Source organism: Dreissena polymorpha, chromosome 12 (assembly GCF_020536995.1).
Source record: "Dreissena polymorpha isolate Duluth1 chromosome 12, UMN_Dpol_1.0, whole genome shotgun sequence".
Lineage (NCBI taxonomy): Eukaryota > Metazoa > Mollusca > Bivalvia > Myida > Dreissenidae > Dreissena > Dreissena polymorpha.
The window spans coordinates 50,468,475-50,489,997 of NC_068366.1; the positions used below are offsets into that span (position 1 = coordinate 50,468,475).

A 21,523-nucleotide genomic window follows, 5' to 3' on the forward strand; every position below is an offset into this window, starting at 1 on the left:
ATCAATGCTATTGCATTCAAACTTGGTACACTTACTAACTATCATGAGAGGACTGGGCAGGCAAAGTTAGATAACTCTGGCGTGCATTTTGACAGAATTATGTGCCCTTTTTATTATACTTAGAAAATTTTCAATTTTGGTTAAGTTTTGCGTTTAGGTCCACTTTTCTCAAAAAGTATCAATGCTATTGCATTCAAACTTGGTACACTTACTTTCTATCATGAGGGGACTGGGCAGGCAAAGTTAGATAACTCTGGCGTGCATTTTGACATAATTATGTGCCCTTTTTAATACTTAGAAAATTGAAAATTTTGGTTAAGTTTTATGTTTAGGTCCATTTTATTCCTTAAGTATCAAAGCTATTGCTTTCATACTTGCAACACTTACTGACTATCATAAGGGGACTGTGCAGGCAAAGTAATGTAACTCTGACTGGCATTTTGACAGAATTATGTGCCCTTTTTATACTTAGAAAATTGAAAATTTGTTTAACTTTTGTGTTTAGGTCCACTTTTTTCTTACAGTATCAAAGCTATTGCTTTCATACTTGCAACACTTATTGACTATCATAAGGGGACTGTGCAGGCAAAGTTATGTAACTCTGACTGGCATTTGGACGGAATTATGGGCCCTTTATACTTAGAAAATTGAAAATTTGGTTAAGTTTTGTGTTTTGGTCCACTTTATTCTAAAGTATCAAAGATATTGCTTTCATACTTGGAGCACTCGCAAACTATCATAAGGGTACAGTAAAAGGACAAGTTGCATAACTCTGGTTGTCATTTTTACGGAATTATGGCCCTTTTTTTACTTAGTAACTTTGAATATATGGTTAAATTTTGTGTTTCGATCCACTTTACTTCTGAAGTATCAAGGCTATTGCTTTCAAATACTTTCATGCTATCATGAGGTTACTGTACCTGGCAAGTTGAATTTTACCTTGACATTTGAATGACCTTGACTCTCGAGGTCAAATTATTAAATTTTGCTAAAATTGCCATAACTTCTTTATTTATGATTAGATTTGATTGATACTTTGACAAAACTACTCTTACCTGACATACCACAATAGACTCCAGCCAAACCATCCCCTGTGCCCTTCCCCCCTACCCCTCCCCCCCCCCCCCCCCCCCCCCCCCGAATCCCCCCCCCCTCGAATCCCCCCCTAAATGTTTTTTTTTTATCATCTCACAAATGACCACCACACCCTCACACTATACCCCCCCACCCCACCCCACCCCACCCCCCCCCCCCAATTTTTTTTTAACGGTTAAAAACACAAATATTTATTTTTATTATTTTATATTTGAAATACCGTCCAACCATCGCACCCCCACTCCCCCCCCCCCTGAATTAAAAAAAAAAAAATCGCATTTTGGGAAAATAATGTAATATGTCCACACCCCCACACTATACACACCTCTTCACTTCACCACTACCTCCTTTGTGATTGAAAATGAGAGTCCCTTCACCTTTAAAAAGAAAATAGATGAGCGGTCTGCACCCGCAAGGCGGTGCTCTTGTTGACTTATTGGTCTTCCCTTAGCAAATTTGTGTATATAGACCCACATGTTAAGCTATTGTAAGTGTAAGTTCATAAATATAATTGATGTAGAGTTATAATTGTTGCTTCTTTAAGAATAAATGACAAAATATGTATTGCCTTCTATTTATTCCAGCTATACCCCTTGTGATATTTTCTGGCAGTGTGCCATGGGCCTTACATGTTTTCTCCTAAAAGGCCTTTTTTATCCTTTGTTGATATTGCAGTGACCCTCTGGTGATATTTTCCGGCGGAATGTCATGTGACCGGGCAGGACGCACCCCTTGTATCACAGTGATGACGGGCAAAACTACGACAGTGCTCGAGATGGAACACACCGTCATAGACTTTGTGGTACTCTGCGAAACACCTTGGCAAAATGGTAGGGTTATGTGAAATCAAGGTGGTTTCAACCCATGCAAAACAATCACATAGTTATAATTGTATCTTTAATAAAAAAAAGTAATTGCTGCTGAAAGTACCATATGACATAATCTGTTCCTTGCAAGCCAGAAAGTCCTATCATATTATAGCCTTGCTCTGGGCAAACAGGGTTTTATGTATGTGCGTAAAATGCCATCCCAGATTATCTTGTGCAGTCTGCACAGGCTAATCAGGGACAACACTTTCTGCCTTATGCAAATATTATTTCAAAGAAGGTTTCTTTAAATATGCGAGAATTCAGTTTAGGCAGAAAGTGTCAACCCTGATTAGCCTATGTGGACTGCACAGGCTTATCTTTGATGACACTGTTCGCATATGCATTAAGACCTGTTTTCTCAGAAGGAGGCACAATTGTATAAAAGGCTTATAAGCCATGTTGGCTTCCAAAAAATTATCATCTGAAATTGTATCTTTGGTTAAGAAAGTGCATATTTTAACAGTCATTCATTTTGGAAGATTTTAATATGAAAATTTTAGGTATAGTTTTTTAAGTGCATGTTTGATGTACTTGGGAGCTGGACATAACTCCCCTGGACATACCTCCACCTGAATGCTTGCTATCCAGGACACATGCTCTCCCAATATTTGTTCAGTACGCAAACACACAACATAGCCGTCACTGGCCATCCGATATTAAGCCATTTCCTAACTTCATGATTCTTCATAGTTTTATAGCTGATGCAATTCATATATTTCCATCAGTAAAGCCATTAAAATGCAAACTAAGTGTCCATTATTAGTGTACTGAAATATTGTGTTTGTTTTTAACAAGCTTAACACACTTTAAGGAAACATACTTTACACAAAAAAGATTGCAAATTATCATGATAAAAACTTTGGCTTTTGTTGATGACAATTTTGGAAGGACCAGCATCTGGGTGGACATTTGTTTAGCGGGCAGGTATGATAAAAATATTGGGAGAAAGTATGTATTGGAGGGCCAGTGTCCTACATTCCCTTTTGTTTGATCCATATATACATTCCTTCTTGGGGAGGGTTGAAAGGGTCTCTCTCACTACACAAATTACTGGTTCTACGCAAGAAACATATTTGAAAGTCCCCAAGAAGACTATACCTTTCAACACAAGCATGCCTGAATCAGCTGGCTTATATTGACATATGATGCTTTGGTTATGGTTTCAACAATGTTTTTGCAGTTAATTATGTATTTGATAAACTTAAACTTTATGTGTTTTTTGTATATTTCAGATTTTCAGGACCCGTATGCAATTGTCGTGCTACTACAGAATGACCTTGTTGTAATTGATCTCACCTCACCAGGGTAAGTACAAATCTGAGGATTGCGAGTTGGTTCCCAGCCCTGGCCACATAACTTGTGTTTGGACTGTTCATGTAATCCGTTACATGGCAACTCTCCCACTACCTCCGAATCAAGTAGGGCAGTTGTTAGCTGCTGGCACGTGTACCTAGTACTGGTTACCCAGCTTTCCCAGGAAAAGTGTGAATTGGTAAACTGACCAGTGGGATATGACTAAAATACTTTTGAAAAAAATCCACGTTAACAAACAATTATTATTACTAAATAAAAAGTTATTATGCCCCCTTAGAAGAAGAGGGGGTATATTGTTTTGCTGGATGTCGGTTGGTCTGTCAGTAGACCATTTTGTTTCCGATCAATAACTCATCAACAAATTGACCGATTAGCTTGATTCTGCACATGTGCATTGGCCTTGGAAGTAGATGACCCCTATTGAAATTGGGGTCACTAGGTCAAAGGTCAAGGTCACTGTCACAATTGTTATTAAAATGGTTTCCAATCAATAACTTGTCAACAGATTGACCAATGGGCTTGATGCTTCCTATGTGCTTTGGCCTTGGAAGTAGATGACCATTATTAAAATTGGGGCCACTAGGTCAAAGGCCAAGGTCACTGTCACAATGAATATGAAAATCGTTCCAATCAATAACTTGTCAACAAATTGACCGTTTGGCTTGATACTATACATGTGCATTGGCCTTGGGCAGTAAATGATACCTATTGAAATTGGGGTCACTAAGTCAAAGGTCACTGTCACAATAAGTGTGAAAATCGTTTCCAATCAATAACTCGTCAACCGATTGACTGATTGGCTTGATACTTTACATGTGCATTGGTCTTGGAGAGTAGATGACCGCTATTGAAAAGGTCAAGCTCACTGTCACAATAAGTGTGAAAATCGTTTCCTATCAATAACTCGTCAACGAATTGACCGGTTGGCTTGATGCTTTACATGTGCATTGACCTTGGACAGTAGATGACCCCTATTGAAATTGGAGTCACAAGTTTAAAGCCCTGTTTGGGGGGGGGGGGGGGCAAAGTGAAAGTAAGATACAAATATTCACATTATAAATTATGTTTATAAACCTTTTGATGGTCAAATATAGATGCATGGAGGTATTTTTCATAGGTTAGCTTTCTTAAATCATGATTTGTTTGCAGGTACCCATGTTTTGAGAACCCTTACCCAATGGATATACACGAGTCACCCGTGACTGCCTGCCAGTACTTTGCGGACTGCCAGACAGACCTGATACCTGCCCTGTACTCCGTAGGCTCATCCAAACACAAACGCATCGGATTTAGTGAAAAGGTTTTAACAATTTATATTCATTCAGGGGTGTGATTTCTAGTCCTTTCAGCTGTGAGATAATTAAAAAGTTAAGTAGCTAAAAGTGGAAAGTTTTATTGTTAAAAAGTTAAGTAGCTAAAAACTGGAAAGTTTTAATGTTTTGTTACCAGCTTGTTTTCTTATCGTTGTTGTTTTCTGCCTCATGCAAGTCCATTTAGAGAAATGATTGCGAAATCTTTAGTGTTGTTTTTTTTTTAATTATACAAGGCTTTTTTTTAATGTAAACAAAGAGTTACATTTTGAAGGTTTTTGTTTTTTAAATTTCTGATTGTCAAATAATTTCATAAATGTTCCACTTACAATAACACTTCTTATTTTCAGCGCTGGCCAATCAAGGGTGGTGTATGGGGCTCATCAACTTGCAGCTATCCCGAGATAGTGGTCACTGGGTAAGCAACTAGGATTTGCATTAGAGCAGCTGTTAACTTGTGTCGTGCAATTGGTAGTTGTCTGTTAAAGTACTCAATAACAATATCATGATATATAAGCCTGGATCTGTGAAAATGGGTCTGAATGTATGTGCGTTAAGTGTTGTCCTAGAGTAGCAGTGTGCACAGGCTAATCAGGGAAACCATTTTCCGCTTTTATGGATGTCGTCTTTTCTTAGCAAAAATCCAGTTTAGGCAGAAAGTGTCGATCCCTTATAAGCCTGTGCAGACTGTGTACCCAGATTTCGGCTCATATATTTAATAATTATCTTATGTCTATATATTTTGTTTTCAACGCCTCTCCATCTGTTTCAGGCATGCTGATGGCTCAGTGAAGTTCTGGGACGCGTCTGCAGGTAACTTTTGATCTGCATGGGGAAAAAATGGGTTGTTTGTCATGTGTTGTGAGTGAAGCTTAAGACCTGTCTGGTCAACAGATACCATGTCTTCTAAGGAGACCAAGAAACCTTGCATGGCTTTATAGTTGCCAGCGTAGCTCCCTACCAGACTGTGCTCATGCACAGGCTAGTATAGAGCTACGCTGGGTTTTAATTAGACAGTGAACCTTACTTAACTTTAAAGTGGACAGCATAGCTCCTGACTTGACTGCTTGCGCTGGTCTGGAGCTAGCCTAGCTGCATCAATTTAATCACTCTCTGTCTTTCCTTTTAAAAGCACATTAACACTCAAAATCAACACATATTGCATACAATATTTGGATAAATAAAGTTTACACATACACACATATTTCATACAATATTTCGATCAATAAAGTTAACACATAAAAAAACAATGTTCCTTATAGCAATAGCCATAATTTCAAAGCTAGATGTCTCTGGTAACATAGATTTAACACAATACAAAATGCTAGTTTTTATTTTTATGTGTCACAATGAATTTCTGGCTATATCTCAATATATTCCATGTGAATTTCTGGCTACGATAACTGAACATTCAGGCAGCTTCAGAAGCACAACGTAAATGTTCTGATAACGTGGCGGGAAATTAATACCACCTCTAGGTGTTGAAATGTCTGCAAAGTAGTATTATCATATCAGGGGTTTTTTTTACTAAGAAAGTGACGCCGATATTCGGCGTCTTCCCCTACCAGAATTTTTCCCCTCAAAATACAATTTCCCCACCAAAAATATCATTTTTGCACCAAAATATAATATTTTCTCTCAAAGAAATAGATATGTTTATTTTTCCTTTGGGCATTCGGCAATTATCCAATTTGCACCATGTACAACGATCTCGCTCTCTCTCTCCAGACGAACACAAAAAATCTGGGAATCCCAGTTATTCTAAATATAGCTCTTAAATAACGTCATGTAAACTGGGCAACTAATCGTAATAATCATGTGAATATTTTACTGGATACCGCTCTTGCGCCAGAAGGTTGTTTCGTCAATTAATTACCGGAAACCAGTCGAATTTTCATCCGGGCAATGTGCAAGCCCAGATATAAACGTGAAAACAGAAAAAAATGTCTCACAATTGGCGTTCTTACACAAACAAAATAAAACATTCGGACTCGGAAGATACTGAACGCTTCGAGGTATTTTTTAAGAAAGAATCATCGAAAACCGTTATGACCCGGATTCTGAGGTAATCAACATCAAACATTGTGAAAGTGAAAGTAGAAAATGGGCAGCTGCCGCTCCTTTCCCTTCCAATACTGTAGCAGATCAAGATCGTCAACCTATTCATCATGAAATTGAAATCACAAAATTGACATCGTCCCCCGGACCCAGTACAGAAATATAGTTGAAAACATTTCCCATAATTAGATCTACACCTGCAACTTTATTAAGGACTTTGACTTTAATACGTGTTAAATGTGTTTAAGAACAAAAAGGACAGAGACATGCCTCTTTTGATGAGTTATAGACATTGAAATGAACAGTTTTTATACGCCCGTCTATGACGGGACGTATTATGGTATACCCCGCGTCCGTCTGTCCGTCCGTCCGTCCGTCTGTTAATGTCGTACGCTACGTCAAATATCCTTTGACAGATTTTCTTCAAATTTTAACACAATCTTAATATTGATAAACCCTGATCCCCTTTCGTTTTTGACGGAATTCTGAATTGTCGTTCCAGAGTTATGGGACTTTGTTCGTCAAAATTTCGTGATTTCATTGAATGTCCTACTGTAGCTCAAATATCCTTCGATGGATTTTTTTCAAATTTCAACACAATCTTAATATTGATAAACCCTGATCCCCTTTCGTTTTTGACGGAATTCTGAATTGTCGTTCCAGAGTTATGGGACTTTGTTCGTCAAAATTTCGTGATTTCATTGAATGTCCTACTGTAGCTCAAATATCCTTCGATGGATTTTTTTCAAATTTCAACACAATCTTAATATTGATAAACCCTGATCCCCTTTCGTTTTTGACGGAATTCTGAATTGTTGTTCCAGAGTTATGGGACTTTGTTCGTCAAAATTTCGTGATTTCATTGAATGTCCTACTGTACCTCAAATATCCTTCGATGGATTTTTTTTTTTTTTTTTTTAGTATCCCTGAAAAATTGAACAAGGTGAGCTTTTTTCTATTCCGATTGTACACTACCACTTACCCATCTACATTTCTCTTTTATTATTGGTCAAAATATCTATAACAGGTTTACTTCAACTCCATATCCTCTAAAGAAATGCATACATATACTCAAAAAAAGATATGGTATGAATGTCAAGGAGACGGCGCTCCATGCTCATGTACTTATAAAATAAACCATGTATTCAAATACAAATAAACTGAAGTAAAAAAATGATTCAAAGGGTTATTTATTACCTTACTACTTCATTGGCGAACGACGGGCGTATCATGCGCTCATGGCGCAGCTGTTTATTATTTTTTCCCCTAATATGTCTCTTTCGCACTCTTTTTTCCCCCTTTCACCCAGCGTCCAGCGTCTTCCCCTTTCTCTAAAAAAAAACCCTGCATATATTTTGAAATAGAACTCGTTTTTTGTGCCTATTGGTACAGTTTTGGCAATTACATGCACTGCTATTAGAAAGGAAAACTTTCTTCTTGTTTAAGCCTGTTTATTAATTTTTTTGAAAGCAATTAAAAGTGAGTTAAGAAATCATATTGGTATATCAAGGGGGGGGGGGGGGGGGGCGCAATGAGTTTCGAACAGGTGGTTTCCTGTGAATAACTTCAGTTTGTATATTGCCTGTGTAGTCTGCACACCCTAATCAGGTACGATATTTAAAGCATATGCATAGAGCCCAGTTTCCTCGTGTACATAAAAACAAAAACCGTCCCATGTTTCAGTGACGTTACAAGTGCTATACAAGCTGAAGACGGCCAAGATGTTTGAGAAGCCCAAGAACCGTGTGCTGGAGGGCCAGGAGGACGACCCGTTTGCCATCTACATGATGTACCTGGACCAGGAGAGCAGGCTGCTGGTGCTGGCTGGGGCCACTCACATCATGCTCTTTAAGTTCTCCAAGCAGGAGGTCACCTACGAAGTAACGGTATGTATTCAGGTAGATTTGTCAGTGAGTGTGTGTGGGGGAGGGAGGGAAGGGGCTCCTGTCGCCTTTTTTTTCTTGCCATTTTTGTATTCAAATTTCACATTGTTAGTCCAAGTCCACTTTAGTGGGGGACATATTGTTTTTTCCCTGTCTGTTGGTTGGTTGGTTTGCGTCAAACTTAAACATTTGCCATAACTTTTGCAATATTGAAGATAGCAACTTGATTTTCAGCATGCATGTGTATCTCATGGAGCTGCACATTTTGAGTGGTGAAAGGTCAAGGTCATCCTTCAAGGTCAAAGGTCAAATATATGGGTAAAAATCGCTCATTCAATATACACTTTTGCAATATTGAAGATGGCAACTTGATATTTGGCATGCATGTGTATCTCATGGAGCTGCACATTTTGAGTGGTGAAAGGTCAAGGTCAAAGGTCAAATATATGAAGGGACATAGTGTTTCACAAACACATCTTGTGTCAGTCTTAAGATATGGTGCTACCATCTTGTAATTTAACCCCTTCCCCACCATTTCAAAGGGGATACTGGAATCACTAAGAACATTTGATTTCAGGCTGAAAGTGTCTGATTTCAGTGGCTCTATGTGTCAATAATGTATGAGGTGTCTGATTTCAGTGGCTAGATGTGTCAATAGTGTGTGAGGTGCCTGATTTCAGTGGCTGGATGTGTCAATAGTGTGTGAGGTGTCTGATTTCAGTGGCTGGATGTGTCAATAGTGTTTGAGGTGTCTGATTTCAGTGGCTGGATGTGTAAATAGTGTATGAGGTGTCTGATCCAGGGGCTGGATGTGTCAATAGTGTATGAGATGTATGAAGTCAGTGGCTGCATGTTCCAACAGTGCACAAGGTGTCTGATTCAGTTGCTGGATGTGTCAATAATGTATGAGGTGTCTGATTTCAGTGGCTGGATGTGTCAATAGTGTATGAAGTGTCTGATTTTAGTAGCTGGATGTGTCAATAGTGTACAGAGTGTCTGAATTCAGTGGCTGGATGTGTCAATAGTGTTTGAGGTGTCTGATTTCAGTAGCTGGATGTGTCAATTGTGTACAAAGTGTCTGATTAAAGTGGCTGGATGTGTCAATAATGCATGAGGTGTCTGATTTAAGTTGCTGGATGTGTCAATAGGGTACAAAATGTCTGATTTCAGTAGCATGATATGTCAATAGTGTATGATGTGTCTGATTTCTGAGGCTGGATGTGTCAATAGTGTACAAAGTGTCTGATTTCAGTAGCTGGATGTGTCAATAATGTATAAGGTGTCTGATTTCAGTGGCTAGATGCGTCAATAGTGTTTGAGGTGTCTGATTTCAGTTGCTGGATGTGTCAATAGTGTACAAAGTGTCTGATTTTAGTGTCTGGATGTGTTAGCAGTGCACAAGGTGTCTGAATTCAGTAGCTGGATGTGTCAATAGTGTGTGAGGCGTCTGATTTCAGTAGCTTATTGTGTCAGTAGTGTACAAAGTGTCTGATTTAATTGGCTGGATGTGTCAATAATGTAGGAGGTATCTGATTGCAGTTGCTGGATGTGTCAATAGTGTACAAAGTGTCTGATTTCAGTAGCACGATGTGTCAATAGAGTATGAGGTGTCTGATTTCTGAGGCTAGATGTGTCAATAGTGTACAAAGTGTCTGATTTCAGTAGCTGGATGTGTCAATAATGTATGAGGTGTCTTATTTCAGTGGCTGGATTTGTCAATAGTGTATGAGGTGTCTGATTTCAGTAGCTGGATGTGTCAATAGTGTACAAAGTGTCTGAATTCAGTGGCTGGATGTGTCAATAGTGTTTGAGGTGTCTGATTTCAGTAGCTGGATGTGTCAATAGTGTACAAAGTGTCTGATTTAAGTGGCTGGATGTGTCAATAATGTATGAGGTCTCTGATTTCAGTTGCTGGATGTGTCAATAGTGTACAAAGTGTCTGATTTCAGTAGCATGATATGTCAATAGTGTATGATGTGTCTGATTTCTGAAGCTGGATGTGTCAATAGTGTACAAAGTGTCTGATTTCAGTAGCTGGATGTGTCAATAATGTATAAGGTGTCTGATTTCAGTGGCTGGGTGTGTCAATAGTGTTTGAGGTGTCTGATTTCAGTTGATAGATGTGTCAATAGTGCACAAGGTGTCTGAATTCAGTGGCTGGATGTGTCAATAGTGTGTGAGGTGTCTGATTTCAGTAGCTGGATGTGTCAGTAGTGTACAGAGTGTCTGATTTAATTGGCTGGATGTGTCAATAATGTATGAGGTGTCTGATTGCAGTTGCTGGATGTGTCAATAGTATACAAAGTGTCTGATTTCAGTAGCACAATGTGTCAATAGTGTATGAGGTGTCTGATTTCTGAGGCTGGATGTGTCAATAGTGTACAAAGTGTCTGATTTCAGTAGCTGGAAGTGTCAATAATGTATGGGGTGTCTGATTTCTGTGGCTGGATTTGTCAATAGTGTATGAGGTGTCTGATTTCAGTAGCTGGATGTGTCAATAGTGTACAAAGTGTCTGAATTCAGTGGCTGGATGTGTCAATAGTGTATGAGGTGTCTGATTTCAGTAGCTGGATGTGTCAATAGTGTTCAGAGTGTCTGAATTCAGTGGCTGGATGTGTCAATAGTGTTTGAGGTGTCTGATTTCAGTAGCTGGATTTGTCAATAGTGTACGAAGTGTCTGATTTAAGTGGCTGGATGTGTCAATAATGTATGAGGTGTCTGATTTCAGTTGCTCGATGTGTCAATAGGGTACAAAATGTCTGATTTCAGTAGCATGATATGTCAATAGTGTATAATGTGTCTGAATTCTGAAGCTGGATGTGTCAATAGTGTACAAAGTGTCTGATTTCAGTAGCTGGATGTGTCAATAATGTATAAGGTGTCTGATTTCAGTGGCTGGATGTGTCAATAGTGTTTGAGGTGTCTGATTTCAGTTGATGGATGTGTTAATAGTGCACAAGGTGTTTAAATTCAGTGGCTGGATGTGTCAATAGTGTGTGACGTGTCTGATTTCAGTAGCTGGATGTGTCAGTAGTGTACAAAGTGTCTGATTTAATTGGCTGGATGTGTCAATAATGTATGAGGTGTCTGATTGCAGTTGCTGGATGTGTCAATAGTGTACAAAGTGTCTGATTGCAGTAGCACGATGTGTCAATAGTGTATGAGGTGTCTGATTTCTGAGGCTGGATGTGTCAATAGTGTACAAAGTGTCTGATTTCAGTAGCTGGAAGTGTCAATAATGTATGGGGTGTCTGATTTCTGTGGCTGGATTTGTCAATAGTGTATAAGGTGTCTGATTTCAGTAGCTGGATATGTCAATAGTGTACAAAGTGTCTGAATTCAGTGGCTGGATGTGTCAATAGTGTTTGAGGTGTCTGATTTCAGTAGCTGGATGTGTCAATAGTTTATAAAGTGTCTGATTTAAGTGGCTGGATGTGTCAATAATGTATGAGGTGTCTGATATAAGTTGTTGGATGTGTCAATTGTGTACAAAGTGTCTGATTACAGTAGCCTGATGTGTCAATGGTGTATGAGGTGTCTGATTTATGAGGCTGGATGTGTCAATAGTGTACGAAGTGTCTGATTTCAGTAGCTGGATGTGTCAATAATGTATGAGGTGTCTGATTTCAGTGGCTGGATGTGTCAATAATGTTTGAGGTGTTGATTTCAGTGGCTGGATGTGTAAATAGTGTACAATGTGTCTGATCTCAGTGTCTGGATGTGTCAACAGTACACAAGGTGTCTGAATTCAGTGGCTGGATGTGTCAATAGTGTGTGAGGTGTCTGATTTCAGTAGCTGGATGTGTCAATAGTGTACAAAGTGTTTGATTTTAGTGGCTGGATGTGTGAATAATGTATGAGGTGTCTGATTTCAGTTGCTGGATGTGTCAATAGTGTACAAAGTGTCTGATTTCAGTAGCATGATGTGTCAATAGTGTATGAGGTGTCTAATTTCTGAGGCTGGATGTGTCAAAAGTGTACAAAGTGTCTGATTTCATTGGCTGGATGTGTCAACAATGTATGAGGTGTCTGATTTCAGTAGCTGGATGTGTCAATAATGTATGAGGTGTCTGATTTCAGTGGCTTGATGTGTCAATAGCGTACAAAATGTATGATTTCAGTGGCTGGGTCTGTCAATAATGTATGAGGTGTCTGATTTCAGTGGCTGGATGTGTCAATAGTGTATGAGGTGTCTGATTTCAGTGGCGTGATGTGTCAATAGTGTGCGGGTTGTCTGATTTCAGTGGCTGGATGTGTCAATAGTTTATGAGGTGTCTGATTTCAGTGGCATGATGTGTCAATAGTGTACGGGGTGTCTGATTTCAGTGGCTGGATGTGTCAATAGTGTATGAGGTTTTTGATGACCTGGATTCTCCTGACCTGGACTTCCCCAAGCCCAGCCTGGCGGTGATGGGGCAGCATCAGCAGAGTGGAGGAAGCATGGGCTCCTACTCCAGCAACGCATCTGATAGTGGAAAGGTATGCATATTAGCAGCGTTCTGGAAAAAAAACAGGCTTAATGCATGTCTGCATAGGCTAATAAAGGACATTTTATGCTTTGATGGATTTTTTATAAAGGTTCTCTCTTTTTTTTTAAATGCTCTGTATGTGAAAGTGTTGTCCATCATTAGCCTGTCCAGACTGCACAGGCTAATCTGGGACAACACTACGCATATGCATTAAGCCCAGTTTTCCCAGAATGTGCTTCATGTGTGGGAGGCTATCAATGTGGGCAATAAATTTGTGATGAAGTATTGGCAACATCTACAGCATGGGGGCTTATTGTAGCACTGGGTCCAATAGAAGAAAGGTACAATGTTTTGGAGCAGTTGGTAAATTGTCGGTGGGGGCCACTTCAGGCCTAGTTTTAAGGGGGAGGGGGTGGGGGCATTAGTGGTTGGGGTCGCTTGGGGATGGGAATGAGGGTCAATTGGTGGTGGAGTTGATAGGTGGTGGATGTCAATTACAGGTGGGAGTAAATATGTGATGGGGGATATAGGCTCCCTATTTAAGCACTGCATCAGAGAGTGGCAGGTATGCATCCAAAGGGCTTTTATGTGGGTAGGAATTAGTCATGGGAGCTTAGAGTCTTGGGTTTTAATCATGTGAGTTCTGATGGGGGATCATCATCATTTCATCACTGTTTGCATTTGCTTTCTCAGTCAGTGTTTCATGTTTTCATGTCATATAATTGAATGTTTAGCTTAAACTGATAATCATCAAAGTCATTACTCTTGACCATGGATTGAAGTCAATAATAAACATACTGTAATTTATTTTAAGCTGTCACAGATGTGTGTAATATACTACTTTTCATTGGCTTCAAAAAAGGGGAAAAAAAAGAAAGAATCTAATAAAAATATTCAAAAATTCACAGATGTGTGCTCAGCTATAATTATTTTGACAAACAATCTGATTACAACTTATAAGTGGCCTTAACATTCTACTTGCTTAACTAACAGATTTATATTTGAAATGCAATGGACTCGAAAGGATTTTTTTAAAGGATTTTTTAATATTGTATGTGTTACTTTCAGCAGTCAAAACCTAGCTTAAGTCTTATGGCCCAACAACAAAAGTCTGGTGGTAGTATGGGCTCTTATTCATCAGATTGCGCAAGAGTAAGATTTCATACTCCTTGTCACCTTCTGTACTCTATTGGTGTTTTATTAACCTTTGACATACATTTGCTATCTATTTGTGGTGTTTACTCTGCTTGATCTACGTGGACTTAAATGTGTCTTGCTGCTTAATTAATGGTACAAAGAATGAAAGAAATTGCATACACAGTGCTTTGTTAAGTCTCTTTTATACGGCGGTCAGAAATAAATAATTAAGTCATATATTAACCTTTTGCTAGATGTTACACAAGTACATTCAAAACCATATTAAAATACTAAATTTAATTGAAGGTATTTTGTGTAGTACAAAAGCAAGACAAAAAAATAATATTTAAACTATCATCACACTTGAATATGTGGAATTCTTTGTAAGGATTTTTATCATTTTGAAACATATTTGTCTTAAAGACATGATTTGTGTTATTGTCTCTTTGCTGTGTGTTTTGTGTCATGTCAGTGTTTATTACAGATTTACTTTCACGTTTGTAATGTTATGATCTATGATATTGCATTGCTTATGGTAAGACTTCTCTTTGTTGCAAATGTAACATTTTCCAAACAATTATTGTCCCCTACCGGTGAAACCAGAGGGGATTTATGGTTTGCGCTCTGTCCGTCAGTCCGTCACACTTTTCTGGATCCTGCGATAACTTTTTAAATTCTTAATATTTTTATACGCCCGTATAAAATACGGGACGTATTATGTGAAACCCCTTGGCGGGCGGCGGGCGGCGGGCGGAAGGCATCACTTTGTCCGGACTCTAATTCAAATTGTATTCATCCGATCTTCACCAAACTTGGTCAGCAGTTGCATCTAGTTGATATCTAGGCCAAGTTCGAATATGGGTCATGCCGGGTCAAAAACTAGGTCATAGGGTCAATAAGTGCATTTTCAAAGGGGCCACTTTGTCCGGACTCTATTTCAAATTGTATTCATCCGATCTTCACCAAACTTGGTCAGCAGTTGCATCTAGTTGATATCTAGGCCAAGTTCGAATATGGGTCATGCCGGGTCAAAAACTAGGTCATAGGGTCAATAAGTGCATTTTCAAAGGGGCCACTTTGTCCGGACTCTATTTCAAATTGTATTCATCCGATCTTCACCAAACTTGGTCAGCAGTTGCATCTAGTTGATATATAGGCCAAGTTCGAATATGGGTCATGCCGGGTCAAAAACTAGGTCATAGGGTCAATTAGTGCATTTTCAACGGCGCCACTTTGTCCGGACTCTAATTCAAATTGTATTCATCCGATCTTCACCAAATTTGGTCAGAAGTTGTGTCTAGATGATATGTAGGTCAAGTTCAAATATGGGTCATGCCGTGTCAAAAACTAGGTCACGAGGTTACTTAGTGCATTTCAAGCATTTAGCATGGTGTCCGCTCTCTAATTGAAGTAGTTTTCATCTGATCTTCACCTAATTTGGTCAGAAGTTGTGTCTAGATGATATGTAGGTCAAGTTCGAACATGGGTCATGCCGGGTCAAAAACGAGGTCACATAGTGCATTTCAAGCATTAAGCATGTTGTCCGCTCTTTAATTGAAGTAGTTTTCATCTTATCTTCACCAAATTTAGTCAGATGTTACATCTAAGTGATATCTAGGTCAAGTTCAAATATGGGTCATGCCGGGTCAATAACTAGGTCTTGAGGACACTTTCAAGCATTGAGCATGGTGTCCAAAACCTTCGAACGGGCGTATCTTGTGACAGTTTGGCACTCTTGTTTCATATAATTTAAAACATGGATAGATGGTAATATGGGGATTATGCACGTCATTTCATTTTGTTCCTACGTCAAGAATTCTGGTTGCTATGAAAACAATTTTTTTTTTTAATCTGACAATGGTGGAGTTTCACCGGTAGGGGACCATATTGCTTGGCAATCTCTTGTTTTGGTTTAAATTAATGCAATAGGAGAGTAATAAATCAATGGATACTTTTTAAATAACATTGGTTCCTATTATACATGTTTCAGACAACATGTATCGAGTTTTTTTAGATAGATTATACAGATTTTGTTAATCTAATGTAAAGAAATAATACAATAATTTTTGCACAGTATATTGTTCTTAAATAAATTTAAAGCCCCAGATTTATGCCACGAGTTTTGATACTGATACGGCCAGATATATAGACAAATGTTTTTAGATTTTCAGAATTGTGGTAGCTTAACCTCACATTCAGCTGTAATTATAAAAAGGCTAGCGATAAATTGTCCGGCATTTTGCTAGTGTTTTCCAGTTGAACAAAATCAGTTGTCTGTATTGCAACTGGGCAGCACTTCAATCTGCATAATTGTTGCAAAAACACGTTATTTTTGTAATTTTTATCTGCACCATTATATTTCACGTGTGACTTATAAGTGTACCAGTGATTTTATCCAATTAAATGTTGTCATTTTTCTACTTTTTTACCTTCTCTTTAAAGGATCTTTTTTTATAAACAAGATTTAAACTCATGAATTTGTATTTGTAAGTCATTCGTTTTTATGAATTGCACTTGTTTGTCCGTCAGTGCATCTCTACGAACATACTTATACATACACATATACACCCGAAACATTGTGTTCTGAACTCCTCTTAAATACGGAGTGGCTTTCTCTCAAACTTGCTCAGGTTTACTACTTTAATGAGTAGATGATGTTAAGAAAATAGTTCTGGCAGAAAGATTGCCCTTTGTCTGTTTTTCTGCTATATAGAATATAGTCCCCTGAATTTCTCTTTAACTACATGGTTGATCTAGCGCAAACTTTCATAGGTGAATGACCTTAAGGTTAAGATGATTTTAAAGAAAGGTCTTTGGCTGTGACACATTTTGGCAGAATTATAGTCCAATGAAGCCTGATGGTCTTTTCTTTACGTTTTCAACTTATCTTTAACCCTTATACAAATGTAGTGCTGGAACCAAATTTTGAAGGCCTTTGCAAACAGTTTGGATCCAGATGAGACGCCACAAAACGTGGCGTCTCATCTGGATCCAAACTGTTTGCTATTCTGATAGTATTCTTTGAAAAAAATCTAAGAAAATGCTAATTTTAGAAATTCAGCAGACGACATTTTAGCAGATGACAAATTTCCCAGCATGCAAAGGGTTAAATGGATCTTGCTCAAACTTTCATTGTTGAATTACCTAAATGTCACAACAGTGTATACATATATAGTCAACAGTGTATACATATATAGTAAATATAGTGTAATAGTCAAGCTTTTATAGTTGAGTCTCCTAATGGTTTATATTATCTTTAACCCTTTCAGTGCGGGAACCGAATTTGAAAGGCCTTTGCAAACAGTTTGGATCCAGATGAGACGCCACAGAACGTGGTGTCTCATCAGGATCCAAACTGTTTGCTATTTTGATAGTATTTTTTGAAAAAAATAGAAGAAAATGCTAATTTTAGAAATTCTGCAGACGACATTTTAGCAGACGACAAATTACCCAGCATGCAAAGGGTTAAGAAGGGAATATTGGCAGTGACCAGTTTTGCTGAATTGTTGCCCTTTGTCTTTTTGTCCAATTTAGAATATATATTAGATTTGTCTTTTTCAAAACGTGTTGTGGGGGCATCTATTTTTGTGACACAAACATGTATCAAGTCTCTTTCTGATTTGCAGGTCATATCTTTCTGTAATTTTTTAAATTGAGGTGAACTTACAATAATTTTTTTTCAGTTAGAACTGTGAAATTTGAAGGTTGATAATTGGTTTACTTATCGAGATAAAGACTGTGTTGAAACATAAATGTGATAGTACCAAGGGATCTGCTTAAAAATGTCAGCCTAGCTCTGGCGAAACTTCGCTTAATGCATGGGCGTAAAGTGTCATCCCAGATTAGCCCACGCAGTCTGCACAGGCTCATCAGGAATGATACCTTCTGATTAACCTGAGAATTCATTAATAGGAAAGATTTCATAAAAACAAAAAAAGTGTTGTCCGAGATTAGCCTGTGCAGACTGCGCAGGTTAATCTGAGTTGACTCTTTATGCATATGCATTAGGCCTTGTTTTCCTACAACAAAGCGCAAATTAGCAGTAATCAAAATTAGCTGATTAACTAAGCAAGCTTGAATACTTATAATTTCTTGTACCAGAGACTGAAAAATGTTACAAGCTGGTCTGTATGAAACTGAAAATATAAACACGCCTGGAAAATATTAACATGCCTTGTTCAGATTCACCAGTGCAGGGTTAGAGAGCTTGCAGGCAATTTTGATCACTGCCTTATGGGCTAAAGTGCTAATTTACGAACTCTTCATTTCCTGCTTGCAGTCTGAACCGTTGACGGCGCTGAAGGTGCGGGGTGGCGCCCGAAAATGGAGCCCGGGTTACCAGTGTGACCTTGTGGGCCTTCTCACCTGGAATGATAACGAACACCCGGGAAACATCACCAGTATATGTGTGAATTCCAACTACGGATTGTGAGTAGGCAGTTCTGATTCCTTCTCTACGCATGGATCTAGAAAACTGGTTTGCGCTAGGTTTTGAAAAGCACGTGCAAAATAGTTTACAGAATAATTTGTTCAATTAAATACACAAAAATGTTTGTTATCATTCCCAGAAATGTACTTTCACTTTGAACAATATTCAGAACATGTGTTTTCATGTTTCATGCAATCTATTATAAAATTCACTTGTTCATTGGTCATTATAATTTTATACAGTGTGTGGTACACATACATTAGGTGATGTCTTACCCATGTTAATCATGTCCTAATTGGATGTCAAATACATCAATTTTTTTTAATAGAAAATAAAGTTATATCCCCCAATAAAATAAAATAAAAGTATATCCCACAATTTTATTTACTGCATACTTCAGGCAAAATTGGGAACTGTTTGATTTAATGTGGTCAGCATACATAACAGTTAAACATTTGAGAGCAAATATGGTATGTTTTGTGGTCGTTTGAAAATTAAATTGATGACAGTAGATTATGTGGTTAGCACATTACAGATATCTCCTCCTATATCATGGTATATCTACTTTTCAGGCTAGCATTCGGCAACGAGTCCGGCCTAGCCATTGTGGATATCATTCAGAAAACCTGCCTGCTCAATTTGGGGACTCCAGATTTATATGGTAAGTATATTGGGCCAGTTTTCTACAAAGCTGCTAATTGAAATCTTAAATAAGCTTGCACTAACTTAAGGTAAAAAATTCAATAAAGTATTTATTTTAATGTTGCAATGTCAATAATGAAGCTATTATTTAGTGGCAAAAAACAACAAATTAGACTCTGACATTAATTTTTCTAATGTACTCTGTCTACCCCAAATTAAATTGTCTTGAATGTTTGGATAAATGGCACATATACCAATATATGTTTTTCAGGGCATGAAATCTTCGCGGTTTAGATTGAAATAAGTTTGTTGGGGGCTAATTTATTGGTTGAGTGCATCTGTTTTCATCCGAGAAGTATTACTTTACACACATCATTATAAGAAGGATTCTCTGTATGACTGTGCTGTAATAACAGAACTATATGTCATATACATGTACTATTGATATTACATTTTTTTTAAACAATGACGGCTGTTTGCAAACAGTTAAACTTAAACATATGAGCAATACATGTATGTAAAAAAGTTGTTTAGAAATAGTTGACTGGGAAACAGCGATGTTCTGTCTGCGAATCAAAGACATTTTGTTAAGTTTTTATTAAGGAGTTTTGTGGTTACCCTGTCACATCTGGGACAACACTTCATGCAAATGCATTAAGCCCTGTTTTTCCACAGCAAATGCTCAAATAAAACTTCTGGTGTGGTGGCAAATCGGGGGGGGGGGGGGGGGGGATCACTGCAGTGAAACATGTAGGAGTTTGAAAATGAAAGCAAAAATCAGGACTTGTATGGGAGCTTGATGAAAACTAAAATTCAAACTAGAATAATAAATTATAGAGTAGTAGATTGGTTATATAAAACAATAAATACAGTTAATTGTGCAAAATAGCTTGTAAGTAAAAATACATAGAACAATGCTGAACTATATGAAGTTTGTGATGCTCCATCCTTTTTTGCTGGAACTAATGTGGTATTTTAGGTTTCAAGGACAGCAACTATCATCATAACCACCACCACCACCATCACACACGTAAGGTTTATAATGTGAATCCCCTCCAAAGCTATTATTTGTTAACCCACCCACGGATTATTTATAAGGTGCTGCAGCACCGTAGTCCTACCCCACCCACCCTTCCCCTCTCTACCAACCATACTAAGGTTCCTGGCATTTACTTGAAGGTTCCATTAGGTGTTAGAATCTAATGGTGTCTATTACAGGGAATTGGTTATTTGATGATTTGGATTAAAAAGACATTGAATAAAAAAGGAAACGGCAAAATTGTAAATTTGTTAAATTTTGTCCGTTTTGTCCTTACTAGGACTTGGAATGTAACTGGAATACAGTTGTAATGACTGGATCATGCATTGGTGTTTATGTAAAAAGGTATTAAAGATAAACAGACATTGTTTTCACATTTAACGTATTATTTTATTTTACTATAATTTTGTTGTTAAACTTAAAAAAGCAAATAGTATACATATCCAAAAAAAAATGCAAATTACTGGCTTTGAACTAATATTATCAAGTTGGTTTGGGGTGTGTATATTTGGATTGAAGAAAATTAAGAATGAAGTCAAATAACCAAGCTTCACCGATATGTATGAGTGGTGGATTAGTTTTTATAAATTTTATATAGAATACTAACAACCAACACTTTTCATTGTGCGTGTGTTTGTTACTCATGTGATGTAGCCAAGATGAGTGAAGAAACTGGTAAGACTGCTTGTATCCTACATGGTGAAGGCTCAATTGTTATATAAACAGCGTACAATCTCACACAAGGCTTTACACTTTCTTTAGGTTTGATTTACATGTAGGCTTGATTGTGTAGACGCCCTTTACAAAATGTTGGGACATTTATAGTATATAATATATAACATCCTGACATAAGTGAAGATGAGTGAAGAAACTGGTAAGACTGCTTGTATCTTACATGGTGAAGGCTCAATTGTTATATACATTTGTAAACAGCTAACAATCTCACACAAGGCTTTACACTTTCTTTAGGCTTGATTTACATGTAGGCTTGATTGTGTAGACGCCCTTTACAAAATGTTGGGACATTTATAATATATAATATATAACATCCTGACATCAAATACCCAGAGTTTTTCTGTTGGCAAGGAAAATATTTGTATTGTTTAAATGTGGCAACAATGATTAAGAAAAATGTTCACTATAAAATGTATTTCTTATTGTCATTTTGAATATATATTGTATTATTAGAATTTCATTTATTTTTGTCGGGTCATGTTAAAAGCAGAGTTGTTTATGTTTTGTGTTTATTAAATTTTGTATTTGATTATTCTATTAATT

The 21,523-nt window shown here is 37.7% G+C and overlaps 1 protein-coding gene across 1 annotated transcript in view; it reads left to right on the plus strand.

Annotated features, from left to right (window-relative positions):
• The window catches only part of LOC127852331 (syntaxin-binding protein 5-like), a 133,603-nt gene that overhangs the window by 73,583 nt on the left and 38,497 nt on the right, over nucleotides 1-21,523 (plus strand). Inside the window, exons 11-21 of the mRNA XM_052386264.1 lie at nucleotides 1,771-1,925; nucleotides 3,197-3,269; nucleotides 4,428-4,578; nucleotides 4,939-5,006; nucleotides 5,361-5,401; nucleotides 8,330-8,532; nucleotides 12,856-13,008; nucleotides 14,067-14,150; nucleotides 18,415-18,563; nucleotides 19,137-19,225; nucleotides 20,186-20,236. Coding sequence (XP_052242224.1) covers nucleotides 1,771-1,925; nucleotides 3,197-3,269; nucleotides 4,428-4,578; nucleotides 4,939-5,006; nucleotides 5,361-5,401; nucleotides 8,330-8,532; nucleotides 12,856-13,008; nucleotides 14,067-14,150; nucleotides 18,415-18,563; nucleotides 19,137-19,225; nucleotides 20,186-20,236 — 1,217 coding nt within the window. The remainder of the gene's footprint in view (nucleotides 1-1,770; nucleotides 1,926-3,196; nucleotides 3,270-4,427; nucleotides 4,579-4,938; nucleotides 5,007-5,360; nucleotides 5,402-8,329; nucleotides 8,533-12,855; nucleotides 13,009-14,066; nucleotides 14,151-18,414; nucleotides 18,564-19,136; nucleotides 19,226-20,185; nucleotides 20,237-21,523) is intronic.